General features: G+C 51.1%; 1 protein-coding gene across 22 annotated transcripts in view; it reads left to right on the top strand.

The window, feature by feature from the left end:
• DYSF (dysferlin) overlaps positions 1 to 15,109 on the top strand; it is a 215,386-nt gene that overhangs the window by 190,435 nt on the left and 9,842 nt on the right. For all 22 annotated transcript variants that reach the window (XM_055312238.1, XM_055312229.1, XM_055312250.1 and 19 more), the window contains 8 exons: positions 451 to 542; positions 3,062 to 3,232; positions 3,895 to 4,037; positions 5,953 to 6,092; positions 7,331 to 7,419; positions 7,676 to 7,771; positions 8,177 to 8,318; positions 12,472 to 12,571. In XM_055312238.1, coding sequence (XP_055168213.1) covers positions 451 to 542; positions 3,062 to 3,232; positions 3,895 to 4,037; positions 5,953 to 6,092; positions 7,331 to 7,419; positions 7,676 to 7,771; positions 8,177 to 8,318; positions 12,472 to 12,571 — 973 coding nt within the window. The remainder of the gene's footprint in view (positions 1 to 450; positions 543 to 3,061; positions 3,233 to 3,894; positions 4,038 to 5,952; positions 6,093 to 7,330; positions 7,420 to 7,675; positions 7,772 to 8,176; positions 8,319 to 12,471; positions 12,572 to 15,109) is intronic.

Raw genomic sequence — 15,109 nt, 5'->3', positions numbered from 1 at the left:
GGAGGCTATGGCTTGCCGGAGGCATCTGGGGCAGACCAGCCTGGGCTGGATTGGGCTGAAAAAGTCTGGCCATCTCTCTCCCTTCCATATGCTGAAGTAGAGGTCACAGAGAGGACCCTAGCTGGCTCAGTCACATATATAATGCAAGCTGCTGTGTTTCTGAGGATGTGAGCCTTGCCCTCACCCACCTTCTCCCAGTAGAACAGTGGTTTAGGAGTATGGAGGACTCAGATCCCCCATTTCTACTGCTAGATTGTAACTAGAAGTCCGTTTCAGGGCCAGTTAGTGTGGTGGTCTGCATGCAGGATGGGGCCTTTGACTTGGCACAATGGCAAGATGGCAACTTCTTGATGGCTGGCCTCCTAGCTCCATTGGGAGGCAGGGGACTGAAGAAGCCTCAGAAGTGTGTTGGGAGAGTGGTCACTGAAGTCTTCCTGTCTCTTCCTTCAGTGTGATCCTTACATCAAGATCTCCATAGGGAAGAAATCAGTGAGTGACCAGGATAACTACATTCCCTGTACTCTGGAGCCTGTGTTTGGAAAGTAGGTTGGGAACAGCTTGGGTCTGGGGGGTAGAGGTGCAATCTGGATAACCCCCAGCCTAGTGCGGGATACGCGGCTGCCCTGGGAAGTGCCCAGTTCCTGCCCCAAAGCTGTAGCCCCTAATCTTGCATGTTTGTAGGGCTGTAGGGGTGTAACCTCGGCTTGCTTTTCATTATGTGCTGAAGGCCTGAGTCCCTGCAGAAGCTCCTACTTAATCACATAAACAATTACCTCAAAGATCATAAATCTAAATGGAAACTCAGAGCCTGCATTTGCTAAATACTCTGTTTTTTAGATTAATTTTACTTTTGAATAATTTTAGATTTACAGAACAGTTGCCAAGATAGCACAATTTTCATATATGCTTCACACTCAGTTTCCCTCACCATTAACATCTAACCCGTGGTTCATTTTGTCAAAACCAAAACATTGATATTTTACTAAATGCTAGACTTTATTAGAATTTGGCCAATTTCCCCACTGTCTTTTTACTGTTCTAGGATCTAATCCAGGATCCCATGTTGCATTTAGTCATTGTTGTCTTTTATTGTTGCATGTTCATCTCTAGAGGATAGACCGAGGAAGGTAGTAAAGTGCTTCTTGAAATCTAAGAACAAGGAAAGGAAGAATCAGTGCCCCTTACATGGGCACAGCTCCCAGGCAGCCTGAATGGGCTGGATGGGAGCTTATTTAACTAGACTGGAGAAAGGGCAGATTCACAGAGGGAAGTTGGTGGCTATTTCTCTAGCACTGGTAGGAGAAGATGTGTCATTCTGATATTGACACATGACACCTTGAATTCATAAGCCGGTATCTGCAGGGTTAGCTGTGGGCCACTCAGCCCTGTGACAAGGACTGGTCAGCTTGGAGAATCGCCATTTGCCAGTGATGAGCCTCTATGAGAGTGACAGGCTGGAATGGTAGGGAAGGGCCGCAGGGAAGAAGGTGGGGAGGAGCTCTATTTGGTGAGCTCCAGTGGCTGGCAGTGAGGCCATGGGCAAATGGTGACTGGGCAGCAGATTGGGCCTGTTCCACAAGTCAGGTGGAGGTGTGTGTCAGGGCCCAGTGCCAGGTGGGGGAGTGAGTGAAGAAACTCCTTTGTATAACTCCTATGCTGAACATGCACAGCTCATGGAACGTAATGAGAACACACCTTTGTCTTTGTCAGCCCATGTCCTGTGAACATTTATTTTGTGGGAGTTACCTTCCTCATTTTGTGAGTGGAAACCGTGGCAGGCAGGTGACTTTCCTGTTTACTTTTAGACAATCTGCTTTGTCCTAAACCCAGTCTCAAGGTGGTAACCAGAATGTCCGTTCATATATAATCATGAACCTGACAGGCTCTATCTGGGGTACTCGTTTCCTTTCCCAGCTAGGTCCACTTTGGGTGTAGCTGCATGCAGCACGTGGATGTGTGTGTGAGGGGCAGGAGGGGGCTTTGCCTCTCTCCCTGTCCCATCTAATGTCTCCCGTCAACCTCCAGCTAGCCCCCGAGCTTCTGGATCATGCATGGCCAGGACCAGGGGAGCTCCTGTGAGAGGAGAGCCCATGTGCTTATTCACTGCCCTTATATTTCCTAGGCATTCTGGGTGGCAAATGTTTAAAGCTGTTATATTTTCTTCTAAGTGCTTTTCCAGAAAGCCCCTCTGAGCCCACCCACTGACTCTCCAGGGAAGTGGCAGATGCTGTGTCCCTTTACTGGTGGCCCTTTTCAGATGGGCTTCTCCAGAGTCTCACTGCTGGAGCCCCAGGTCCCAGGTGATGGGATTCCAAGTAGCTTGGGTTTGGCCTCATGGTGTCCCAGCCAGGATGGGAGCAGTGTAGCCTCTGTCTTCTCCTGTCTGCTGCCATCTGCTTTCTCTTCTTTGAGTATGAGTCAGGTGCCAGGCTTGTGTCTCCCACCTGTAGGGAGATATTTCAGGGGGGAAGGGGCTATACCTCCACATTTGACCTTAAAAGGGGAATGGGGATCTCAGAGCACAGTGGGAGCTCCCTCCAAAGAACTCTTTTCACAAATCCTCCTTCCCACACTGCAAGGAGGTGTAAAGCCCTACATGTCCTCAAAGTAGGGGATGGTCCCAGGCCATCCCCTTGGTAAATTCCAGAGCTCTGGCAACCTGACATCCCTTGTCTCCTGGTGTCATGGTAAAAGCTTCAGTTTAACTTTCTATTCCAATTCAATTTGTTCATTCTGTGGTTCATTGGGCACATACCTTCTATATGCTCAGCCCAGATTATCTGGGGACATCTGACACCCATGTGTGTATGTGCACAGATACACACACACTCACACTCTCAGGAAAGTGCAGTACCAGTAGAGTGCTGGGAGTAATATTTTAAGATATACAGGGGACTCGAGGATGGTAGACTCCAGGGCCACTCTTGGAAGGGGAGGAGAGGGCCAAGGAAGGCTTTTAAGCCCCTGCTCTTATCCTGCTCTCCCTCTCTTGAGTACCCGCTGTGTCCAACAACGCTGGGGAGCCTGCAGCGTCCTGACCTCTGCCCTGGGCCCCCTACAGGATGTTCGAGCTGACCTGCACTCTGCCTCTGGAGAAGGACCTGAAGATCACACTCTATGACTATGACCTCCTCTCCAAAGATGAAAAGATTGGGGAGACAGTCATTGACCTGGAGGATAGGCTGCTGTCCAAGTTTGGGGCTCGCTGCGGACTCCCACAGACGTACTGTGTGTAGGTGCATGGGGACTGGTTGCTCCTCTGTCACCCGAATCCTGAGCACTTACTGTGTGACAGCCCTGTGCTTAGCACTTGATAGGCCTTCTCTCACTCAAGCCAACTGGCGTCTTGTCCCCATGGTACAGATAAGGAGACTGAGGCCCAGAGATAGCACAGCTTGTAGTGGTGGGATTATCATTTGAACCTGTTAGTCTGACTCTAAGAACCTGGCTCTTCATTGTGTTGTCGTAATCCAGTTCTCCTTAAGACACTACCGAGCACGTGTAGAGGGAAGAATGAGGAAGGACGGAAAGGAGAAGGGAGACAGACAATGGGACACATGGGCCCCAGTTGAGCTTATGGGGATCCATGTCAGGTGAATTCACACATGGACAGCCCCTGTCCACTGTCAATTTGGGGCTCATTTGAGTCTGATTCTCTAAATCTGGAAATTGGAAATATTGAGGTTCTAACTCAGTATGTATTTAAACAAGTCCTGTTGTCTCTGGGCTTCAGTTTCTCTGTGTGAAGTGAGTTCTCCCGTCATGGTGAGTGAGGGCACCCAGTGTGAAAATGAAGGGTGGGTGGCTATGCATGTGGGGACACAGGTTCCTGTGTACCCCTATTCTCGGCGGCGCCCTGCAGCATCTCTTCTTTGCCTTGTGTTTGGGCCTCAGCTCTGGACCCAACCAGTGGAGGGACCAGCTCCGCCCCTCCCAGCTTCTCCACCTCTTCTGCCAGCAGCGCAGACTCAAGGCTCCTGTGTACCTCACGGACCACGTGGTGTTCCAGGATAAAGAATACAGCATTGAAGAAATAGGTGAGCTGTGCATGACCCCAGAACCATGGTGGGCTCTCCCTCTGCCTAAGGGGTCAGGGCCTGGTTGGGGCCTTTCTGAAGGCAAGATGAGGGGTGAGTGTAAAGCCAGGTCAGGGTCATAGGATCAGTTTGCTTCTGGCTTTGGGTGGCCAGACTTAAATTGGAATTTGGGGTCCAGATTACCTCTGAGATTGTTTTCTACTTGAATTGCACTAGCTAGCCAGCCTGGCCTTCAGGGTATCTTTTGAGCCCTCCCAACCTCCCCACTACCCGCCTCCCCCCCCCACACACATAGGTCCTGTACCTAAAGCATCCAGGGGGCAGGCAGGAAGCCCTGCAGCCTCCACCCCGCCTCTGATCTGCCCAATCCTCACGCTGAGAATTCTGCTGTGTGCTCCCTGCATGTCTGAGGTGTCCCCAGGCCTACATTGTCTACCAGGAGCAGCTCAGACTCCCCAGAGGTGTTTACAGGCCTAGGGAGCCCCTTGCTTCCTTCTGGTTTCAGAGATGTTTGATGTCAGAGCTGGTGCTGAGGTTATAAAAGGGGAATGGTGGCTCTGATTCCCCCATCCTCAACTCCCCCTCCTCCTTCTCATTCTGTTTTCCCGACTCTTCCAGGTCATGCCTGAGCCAGCTCCTCTCCATTAGAGGACTTAACCCAACCCCCATTCTCTTTTCCTATAGAATGTGCATCTGTTTTAGGGGTGGTCTCATTTCCTTCTGCTAGTCTGTGAGCAGCTTCAGTGCAGGGGCCAGGGCTCATGGTCATAGATTCATAAGAAAGGGAAGCCAGAAGCTATTGATGGTGACGTCCCACATCTGCCTATTTTTGCAGATGAGGTCACTGAGGCCAAGAGTGACTAACGACCTGCCCAGAGTCACCCAGTCAGTTAGGAGCAGAGCCAGATTCCTGGCCAAGTTGTCCTGCTCCAGTGCTGGGCTGCTTCCTTTGTGGTACCTGTTAAAGTGGGGGGAGAGGCAGGTTTGATACATGAACTGTGCATATGTGAGTGTGTGTATGCACATGAAAATCTGTGCTCTTGAGCATGGGCACACCTCAGTGCACATACCCGTGTGTCTACTTGTGTGTTTGGACACACATGGACCCTCCCATCTCCTGTTCAAGTTTTTGTAGTGGGGGCTCTAAGTTCTTGCTGCTGGCTGGTTGGCTGGGCTCGTCTGGGTCTGAAACACCCATATGTCCTCATCATGTCCACAGCACCAGTCCCTGACCCACTCCCTGGCAGGTAGGAGCTGGACTTGGAAGCACGAGGCTTCCAGAAGGGAAGGGCATTCATGGACAGTCATTTGCTTTTCCTAGATGAGGGTGTGATCTCAGCTGCCCTGCTGTCCAACCATGTGACTGCTCTGTGCTTCATTTCTGTCATCTGTAAAATGGGCATGAAAATAGTAGTTACCTTCTAGGGTTATTGTGAGGATAGAACCTGTTAATATTTATGAAGAGCAGTGCCTGGTTTCTGCTTTGTCAGTGTTGGCTGTGACTACTATTGTTTTAGCTATTGCTACTAATAAAACAGATTGTGTGAACTGCAGCACCATAGTACTAAAAGCACTTAGATGGCTGATCTGGGAATAGAGGTTGCTGGAGCAGTCGGGGAGGGCTTCCTGGAAGGGATGAGCTTTGGTAGGCAGGGAGGATCTGTATTGGTGGAAAAGAGGAAGAGCTTTATGGAAGAGGCTTGGTAGAAATGGTGGCAGTGAGGTATCTGGATTTTCAAGCTGGAGTCAGTGGACAGTGAGGCTTCCCTTGCAGAGAGTGAGACCTGAGGATCAGAAGTGTGTCTTGTTTGGGGGGTGAGGGTGTAGGGGTTAGGGCCTTCCCGAGGCCTCCAGGCAGCCCTACCATACCTTACTCACTCAGCCCCACAACTTTTTTGTCTTCTCACTGGAGCAGAGGCTGGCCGGGTCCCGAACCCACACCTGGGCCCAGTGGAAGAGCGTCTGGCCTTGCATGTCCTCCAGCAGCAGGGCCTGGTCCCTGAGCATGTGGAGTCCCGGCCTCTCTACAGCCCCCTGCAGCCAGACATTGAACAGGTAGGACATTGCCCCTTGGGCCCCTGGGCCCTGACCCCAAGCTAGCCCTGTCCTAAGGACAACATGGATATCCAAGAGGTGGGGAGCTCAGAATTTGGCCAATCCCTCCTTGACATGTTTTTCCACAGTTTGAGTGGTGACCACTGTTGGCATATGAGGGGACTCCTTGGGCTGGCCTCCCCTGGCTACCTGCAGCCCTCAGGACCTGGGGAGTGAGCCTGAGCCACTGCTTCTATCCCCATGGATAGAACTCTGGCTTCCCAGAAGTCATTCAGAAGCCTCACTGTTTCAGCCTGCCCTCAGGATGCCCTTGCCTACTATCTGTCAGTGCCATCTAGGTGGCTGGCACGGGGCTGAGCTGCAGAGAGGAATCTAGACAGGGAGCCTGGGATCCTATGACAGAGCTGTCACTGAGAGCAGTTGCCAGGATAGTCAAGGGCATCCTCCATGTAGAGGGAGGGGAAGCAGAGGGACAGTTGGCCCGGGACTGAGACCAGGAGGCTTCCTGGGGGAGGTGAGTTCAAGGCTGGGTTTTGGAGGAGGAAGAGAGGGAAAGAAAGTTACAGGCAGAGAAGGGCTGAGGAAGCAATGAAAGTGCCTTTGTAGACAGGCAGGAGACATGATCTCTACTGTTTGGAACTGAGCTCTCTTCTTGGTATGTGGTTGCCAGCATCCCAAAGTGGCACAGCAGGTGTTGATATATGAGCTTTCATTCTCTAGCTAAGTACCCTGGAAAAGTTACTTCGATCCCTGCTCTTTCTCTGTGGGATGGGGACAAAAATAATACTTAGCTTGCAGAGATGGAGGGAGCTGAGGGCTGGCAGGTAGAGTGGTTTCGTGTTGTGGAAATCATCTGAAATTCTTATGACTAAACTGTGTCCTCTGACCCTCCAAAACTTTGTGTGTGCCATTGCCTCAGCTGGAAATGCCCTCCCCCTCCTTTTTCATCTGGCACACTGAGACTCAGCGTGAACATCATCATCTCGGAGAAGCCTGTCCTGCCCGCCCCCGGCCCCTGGCACGGGGCCCACATCATCAGCCTGTGGGGCAGCCGGCTCACTGCTGCAGTCGGGCCTGGAGTCCCATGTAGAGCACCTGCTCTTTGGGGTGGTGAGCCTCTCTATGACAGGCCTGGGTGTTCTTCATACTGTGCTCCACCTACATGGCACAGAGCAGTTGGTTGGTAGGTGTTGGTGGAAAGAAAGAGGTGAGGAGAGAATGGGGTCCTGTCTCCCCAGGGGAAGCTGCAGATGTGGATCGACCTATTTCCCAAGGCCCTGGGGCGTCCCGGACCTCCCTTCAACATCACCCCACGGAGAGCCAGAAGGTGACTTACCCCAACCATAGGCTTGGAGCTGAGCAGGGTGATGGGATGCTTACAGCTAGCCATGGGTGGGACGTGGAGGTCACTCTTGGGCCAGGTATTGGGCCACGGGGCATCGCTTTTGTGTGGGCCTGGCCAAGTGCCCAGCCAGGCAAGTATCAGGGTCTTGTTGGATAAGCCAGCTTTTTGGCTTCTCAGTCAAGGACTGCCGTCCATTTGGTGGGAAATCCGTGTGGACTTAAGCCATTCTTCTCCACAGGTTTTTCCTGCGTTGTATCATCTGGAACACAAAGGACGTGATCCTGGACGACCTCAGCATCACAGGGGAGAAGATGAGTGATATTTATGTGAAGGGGTAGGGAGTCATCTGCCTTCTCACCTGTCCCAGTCCCATGGTATTGCCCTGCTCCCTCTGGGGTGGTGGAAAGGGGGAGCTCCTGTGTAGGGAATGGGGAACCAGAAAGAAAGGAGGGCCTGGTGGGCATGCTCTCTGCCTTTGGTGAGACTTTCTCCCACGGGATTGCTTCTACAAAAATCTTTGGGTTGAACTTCCAAGGTTTGAGGATGTCCCTCAAGAAAGATGTTAGAATGTTTTAAAATTAATGGCACATTTTGGTGCTTTGTGGAGATTTCTGGGGAATGGGTTTTGCTTTACCCTCTACCAAGTTCATTTACCTCCGTAATTCCTCATTTGTCTGAGTTGGGCATGCATGTTGTGGTGGAAGCCTTACTTAGAAATGTTCTCTAAAATGTCGTCCAGTTGGATGGTTGGCTTTGAAGAGCACAAGCAAAAGACAGATGTGCATTACCGGTCCCTGGGAGGTGAAGGCAACTTTAACTGGAGGTTCATTTTCCCCTTTGACTACCTGCCAGCCGAGCAAGTCTGCACCGTCTCTAAGAAGGTGAGTGTCATGCCCACCCCCAGGGGTGCTGGTCCCAGGGGTTTCTCTTGTGGGTGTCATTGCCCTGGCAGCATTGCCTCTTCCCAGGACCCACCCCCCGCCAACGTTGGAGTCCCTACAGCCACCCCTGACTGATGACCACCACCAGTGCCCCATCACCTGTCTCCCCACCTGCATTTTTGCCACTTCTATCATTACTGCCATCATGAGGATCACTACCCCTACAACCACACCTGCACTAGTACTACAACCAGCGTATGTTACTCCATCTAGATCCTGAAACTACTGCTGTCTTCCCTACTCCAGACAAACCAGGCAGCAGGCAGGGCTGCAGGGTCAGAGTGGGAAGAACATTCGAAGGACACCCAGCATGGCTGTCGAAGGGGCAGTTGAGTAGACCCCATAGAGAGAGCTTCCCTGGAAGGCTGGCCTCGCCTACGGATTGGCTTGTCCACAGGACTGGGGTTGCTTAGCTAAGCCCCTCCTGCTATGTCATCGTGCACATTTCTGTGTCTGGTGCCTGTGTTCACTGTCCAAGCTGGGCAGTTCCTGGGTGCAGCTCAGGCCTTCCAGGCCAGAAGCCCTTGTCTTCTTTCCTCCCTGAGCTCACTGCAAGCTGCAGGCCCCTGAGGGACCTGATGCATTAACCGGAGGATGGAGGTGGGTCCTGGGACCTCAGCATCTCCTCATTGAGGTCTCATCTGGGTGGTAAAGTCTTGTCTTCTGCAGTAGGCAGATCCTGAGGCAGACAGCTTCCTTCTGGGTGGTCCAGCACCTGCCCTTGGGGAGAGCCCCCAGAGCACAGAGAGGCCTCATAGCCAAGCTGACTGCAGGTGGAGAGCACCTCTGTTGGAGCTTCTGACCACCTGCATCCCACCGAGAACCCTTCCACCTCGAGGTACTCTCTATTGGGCAAAGTGAATGCCTCTCTAGTGTTTAGATGAGATTTCCTTCCCAAAGTGGCACAAGGCTTCAAGCCACCAAACTTCTGTGACTTCTTTCCTAAATGGTCGAGTGTCTCATGAAGGGTGTCTCTATATACTCATGAAGTATATAGAACATACTTCCTGGGCACTGCTGAAGTCTTAGCTCTCTTCATTTCATCCTCCCTGCATGACCCCTGCCCAGCCTGACACACAGGATCATCTGCATTTTAGAGAAACCAAAGTGTTCCAGTGAATATTCTGAAACCATCAAACCAAAGAAAATAGGGTTAAACAAGGTTAAATGAATGCTTTCACCTGGATATTGCTTGCACAGTGCCTGCCAGAAGGCAGAATTTAGCAACAGCCTTGGGTTCTGTGCAGTCAAGGACAGCCCCAGCCTCTTTGTAGGTTGAATCTTGTTTGTCTTTGCTCAGAGTGTTTGTCTATTACAAGTTGTTTCCATAACAAAGCAGTTGTGGTGTTTGTTGGGGAAGAGCTCCAGATCAAACACACACTTCTTTTTGCTGTGGGCAGAGGGAGCACTGGGGCCGGGGAGTGGGGCCTCCATGTCTGGTGCTCCGCACACCCAACAAGGGGCTAGGTAATGGATGGGAAACCAGGCTGAGAGGTGCGGACTGGCCTGCTTCAATGGGAGGCGGTGCTACCCTCTTCATTCTAACAGGTGGAGATGTACTCAAGGAGGCATGGGAAGCAGAGGCTGTTTTCTCGACAAAGTAGGAGGAGGGAGAATCTCCTGGCACTTTTTGGCAGATGACTTGAGATAAGTGGAAAAGGCTGGAAGTAGTCATTGTGCTGAGCGAGGGAGTGAAGGGGAGTAGAGCAGAGAGGGAGAGAAAGGAAGAAGGGGAGGGAGAGAGAGCTAATTGTGATGCTAGGATGGTTACCTGGAAGTGCTGAGGGCCCAGTTGAAGTTGCTTGTTAAGATTTTGAGATGATTCGATTCAGGCAGTGAAGGGAGTTTGATCTCTCTGTGATAGGCACTGGGAAGGCAGAAGAGAATCGGGCTGACCCACTGTAGCATTGCCCGTAGGCGAGGGTCAGGCCTGGAAGAACCTGGAAGCCCAGAAGGGCTGCTGGGGTGGAGAGAAGGAAGAGGAGTCAGGCAGTCCAGGAGAGGGCCCCCAGGGGCAGGGCAGGGGGAATGGATTTCTGTGGGGTGCCACGCCCCAGGAGAGTATACCCGAAAGGAAGGGTGGAGGAGGAGGCTCTGGAGTCTGGAGTCAACCAGAAGAGCGAGGGAGGACGTGGCTTGGCCCAGGAAGAGCCAGTCAGTCGTTCTGTGGAAGAAGGGGCCTTGGAGGCAGGTGGAACTGTGTCCATAGTGGGGCACCAATAAGCTGGTCTGGGCCAAAGGACTGAGTCTGAGAGTGGGATGGTGCAGGGGTACAGCACAGCCCCTGGGCTCCCCAGTCCTGCCGCAGAACCAGCCTTCTGCCGAGGGGTTCAGGGCCTCTGGCAGGCAGGCCCTCCGGGGACCCCATTAACCAGACGAGACTGTCGTAAAGCACAAGGGTCTCCTTTCATCCGGCCGCTTTGAACCGCCGCTGGTTGCCCTGGCCTGGCTCCCCACCTGGAGCCCAGCACACCCACTGGGGCCTGCTTGCGAGTCAGGCACCCACCCTGCAAATAAACAGCTAGTAAAAGGGCCCAGACCGGGAGCGTAATGAGCGCTTGGGACCTGGAGGGCCATTCCCCAGGCTGGAGCCCCAGCCCAGCTGCTCCCACCAGGGGCTGTTTGAACCTCTGGCTCATTACTGAGCCCATAAACCGGGCGGCCAGAGGAATGGAGGATGCTGGCGGCCTGTGCAGGCGGGCCTGCGAAGCTGGCCATAAAAGCCCCGCCAGAGAAGGGAGGCACCTGCAGGAGGGCTGGGGCCCGGAAGAGGGGAGGCACCAGACGGGGGCCAGCTGGGGGCCCGAGCCCCTCGCCAAATCAGGCAATAGGCCAAGCTGCAGTTGTGTGCTTTGCAAGGTGACTGTTCCTTGCAGGGCATGGTTTGTGGTTCAGGAGCTCTGTGGGTCTGCATGACCCGGGATGGCCACTCAGTAGGCACAGCCCCAGCTAGGCAGCCAGGCCGCGGGTACAGGGCACCCAGCGGCAGGCAAACCCTATGGGATCAGGAGTTCTCACTGACTCCCCATGGAGTCTGTCTCCTGAGACTAGGGCCAGGCCCCTGCTGTGACCTGGCACTCAGGATCTGGCACCCACTGTCTGCAGGATCGTCATAATGGTTCCTGTCCTTGCCACTCACTCAGGAGAAACTACAATGAGAGGAGAGAACTAGCAAGAGCGGGAAAGCCCAGAGACAGTCATATGGATTGAGCAGGGCTGAACACAGGCCTCAGCATGCCTATCTTCATCCTTCAGCGGCTCTAATGAGGCCTCTGGGGGAAGAAGCCCACATTACTGCTGGTCCAGGCTGAGTGGTCAGAGGGGGGTGGGGTGGGGAGAGCAGGAGGGTAGGGAACTTCCCAGCCCTGGGGGCTTTGGGTTTGTCCCAAGGCAAGCTCTTGGAGATAAAGATGGGGTGGGGTGCCACAGCCAGGGAGGAGCTGGGGTTATTGTTCCCTTAAGTCAGCTCCTTATAGCAGTGTGTCAGGGGGTCCTTCTGGTGACAGCTCGGATGGGGTGGGGGCCCCAGGTTCGCAGTCAGCCAACCCTGTCCCCAAGAGCACTTGAGCAAAGGAAGATTTAGAGGTGAGAGCAGGACTCTGGGACCTGACTGCCTGGCTTTGAATCCTGGCTCGTCACTTCCTAGCAGTGTGACTGGGGCAGGTCCCTTGCTCTGGTTTCCTCTGCTGTAAGGACAGCATCTCCCTTATAGGTTGTTGGAAGGATAAATGAGCTCATAGTGGTGAAGGGCTAGAACATAGGAAGTGCAGGTTAATATTATTATTATTATTATTAGCTGTCAGACCTTGGGCACATTCTTAACTTCTCCAAGTCTCTGCTTCATCATCTGTAATATGGGAATGAAACCTCTGCCCGTGGCACTGAGCGGCTTAAATGAACCGCATCATGTGAAGCCAGCCTGCGTGGTTCCTTCATGGGTCCTTGAACACTGTCCACCGGCATCTTAGCAATCTTCCCACCTGGACCTGGTGCTGGCAAGTCCCTAACAGATGTCCCATTCACTGCCTTCTCCAGGCAGCCTTCCGGGCTGTTTCTGTCTAATCGTGCTTCCCTGCTTCTTCCTTTGGGCCAGGATGCTTTCTGGAGGCTGGACAAGACTGAGAGCAAAATCCCAGCACGAGTGGTATTTCAGATCTGGGACAATGACAAGTTCTCCTTTGACGACTTTCTGGGTGAGCACCGTTTCCAGTCAGCACCTTTCTGCACGTTGGGAGTGGACCTAGAACCCCTACTTTTGTGTGTGTGTGTGTGTGTGTGTGTGTGTGTGTGTACTATTTTTGGGAAGGCTGGCAGGAGGAGCAGTCCTACATTCCGTCCTCTGGGAGCTCAGGGTCACTGCTTCCCAGTGCTGAGCAAGGTCTGTAATGCAGAGGAGTGCCCAAGTGATCATAGTGGCCTATAGGGGGATGGGGGGTGGCATTGCATGCTGGGGTACATCGGATGGTAGGAGTCAGGTAAGGAAGGCAGGAGAGCACAGGTCAAAGGCAGAGCAAACAGGAGCTGGATGTCTGGCCTTGATGTCACCAGTTCACTCTGATGCCCCCACCTCAACCCCTGTCTAGACGGGGCAGCTTGGGCCCAGCGAGTGAGGAGCCCTCTCTGCCCTTGTGCCTGAGTGATGAGTGAATGAGCCGTTGTGGCTCCATCCTCTGGGCCCCCAGGCAGGCTTCTGGTCTGGAAGAGGTGGGAAGAAACCTGAGCTGGGAGCAGGGAGTGCTGGGCTGGAGGATGTGGTAAAGACAGGGTGAGACGTGGGGCGAGGAGGATGGTCGTAGGGGCCAGGAGGTGGGACTTGAGTAACAGCCCTGTCACAACTTGCCAGAGTTACCCAGAAAGTGTGGTCTATCCACGCAGTTGGATATTACCCACAGAAAGAAAGGAAATACAGATCCACGCTACAACCTGGACAAACCTTGAAAACATGCTAAGTGAAAGAAGCCAGTCGTGACAGGACTTGTAGCAAGTGATTCCATGTATATGAATTGTCCGCAGTAGGCAAACGCAGAAAGAGAAAGTGGCCATGTGGTTGCCGGGCATTGGCAGGAGGGGAATGAGAGTGACTACTAATGGGTCAGTGGTGTAAAACCCCTGAGTTTTATACTTTAAAATGGTTAAATTGGTACATTTTATAGGAGTTTTAATTCAATTAAAAAAAAAAGTGGACCTTGTGAAAAAGGCAGCCTGGGAAGTCAGGAGTCCTGAACTGTCTGCCCACACTGCTATTGGGAGCAGGGTGGCTTTGAATGCATCACGGAGCCCTTCTTGGTGGCCCTTGATTGCAGAAAGGTGAGCTGGTCTTTGCTGAGCCCTTGGGCCCCTGCAGGGGGAGTGCTAAGGAGCAGCTTCAGCAGGGGTGAGGAGGAGGCCTGCCTGCTTTTCCATCTCTCCTGCCCCTGCTACTCCCTGCCGGGTCACCCACACACTCAGAGGACCCAAGGGTTGTTGTAGGGCTTCACTGGAAAAGATTCAGGCTGTCAAAATCATGGCATCCAATTGGACTTTTGTTCTTTTACTGATTTATCTGCAGTACATAATTCCTGTAGAAAATTGGAAAATACAGATCAACAGTGCCTCCTTTTATTTATGTATTAAAATTTCACTACCCAGAGTTAACCTCCACTCATATGTTAGCATGTATTTCATATATAAGCAACCACATGTATGTTGTATATGTATACATATACATGTATATATAAATGGGATATATATATATAAATACACACACACACACATATATATGGCAGAATGAGTTTTATCACACATATGTTTTCTATCCTAGCTTTTTGGAAAACTTAATATTTCAAGAACATCCTATCTGTTGGTAGTTGTCTGTTTACATTTATATTTGCATCATCATACTTAAGTCGTGCCTGTCCCTGGGCCCTGTTCAGCCTAACCAATCTTCTCTTGGTGGTTACTCAGCTCATCTATAGATCCTCCACTATGAACGATACCTTTAGGCACACACTCTGAACCTATCTTTGTGCATATCTTTCCTGAACTGTAAGTAGGTTTTTAGAGTCTTTGTACATTCTCGTGGCTTTTGAAATATTTTATTCAGTTGTTATTCGATTTTTACACTGACATTTTACTCTCCATGTGTGCCCTTTTTGTATAAGGGAGCCATTTTCCCTAAATTTTTGTTATCAATGTTATCTTTTCTGAAAACATTGCCTACTTGACACCTCGTTTTAATTTTTGTTTGTATCTCTTCTTTACTTGTGAGGTAGAACTTTAAAAATATATTTATGACCCATACTATTAGTGAGATTTTATTTTCATGTTTTTGTTTATCTTTGATTTTTTATTTTCAGAGCTTTTTAAATAGTAAGGACACATTACAAATGATTCTTCCCCTTTCTTCAACTGCTTTTTAATTTTTTTATGGAGGCTTTTTTGCTTACAGACTTAACAGTTTTTTAAGGCATCATTCTCTCAGCCTTTTCTTTATGAGGTGAGGCTTCAGAAAATTAATATTAAAAAGAAAAACAAAGAAAGCTGCATTTTTACTGAATGAGAAAACAGTGCTCAAAATTAAACAAAACAGGTTCATCTTTTGTTTTTAAAAATAAAAATAAAACCATTAAAACTACCACTTTTAACTTCATAAGATTTCTTTTTTTCTCCTTCATGTGTTTCTAATTACATATTTTGCTTTTTAAAAATATTTATTAAAGTAATAGCTAAGATCTGTCATCTTGCCATCCAGA

The sequence above is a fragment of the Nyctereutes procyonoides genome, unplaced genomic scaffold (genome assembly GCF_905146905.1).
Source record: "Nyctereutes procyonoides isolate TBG_1078 unplaced genomic scaffold, NYPRO_anot_genome, whole genome shotgun sequence".
Lineage (NCBI taxonomy): Eukaryota > Metazoa > Chordata > Mammalia > Carnivora > Canidae > Nyctereutes > Nyctereutes procyonoides.
Note: the sequence above shows the minus strand (reverse complement) of the source record. Positions and strands in the feature narration are given on the sequence as shown.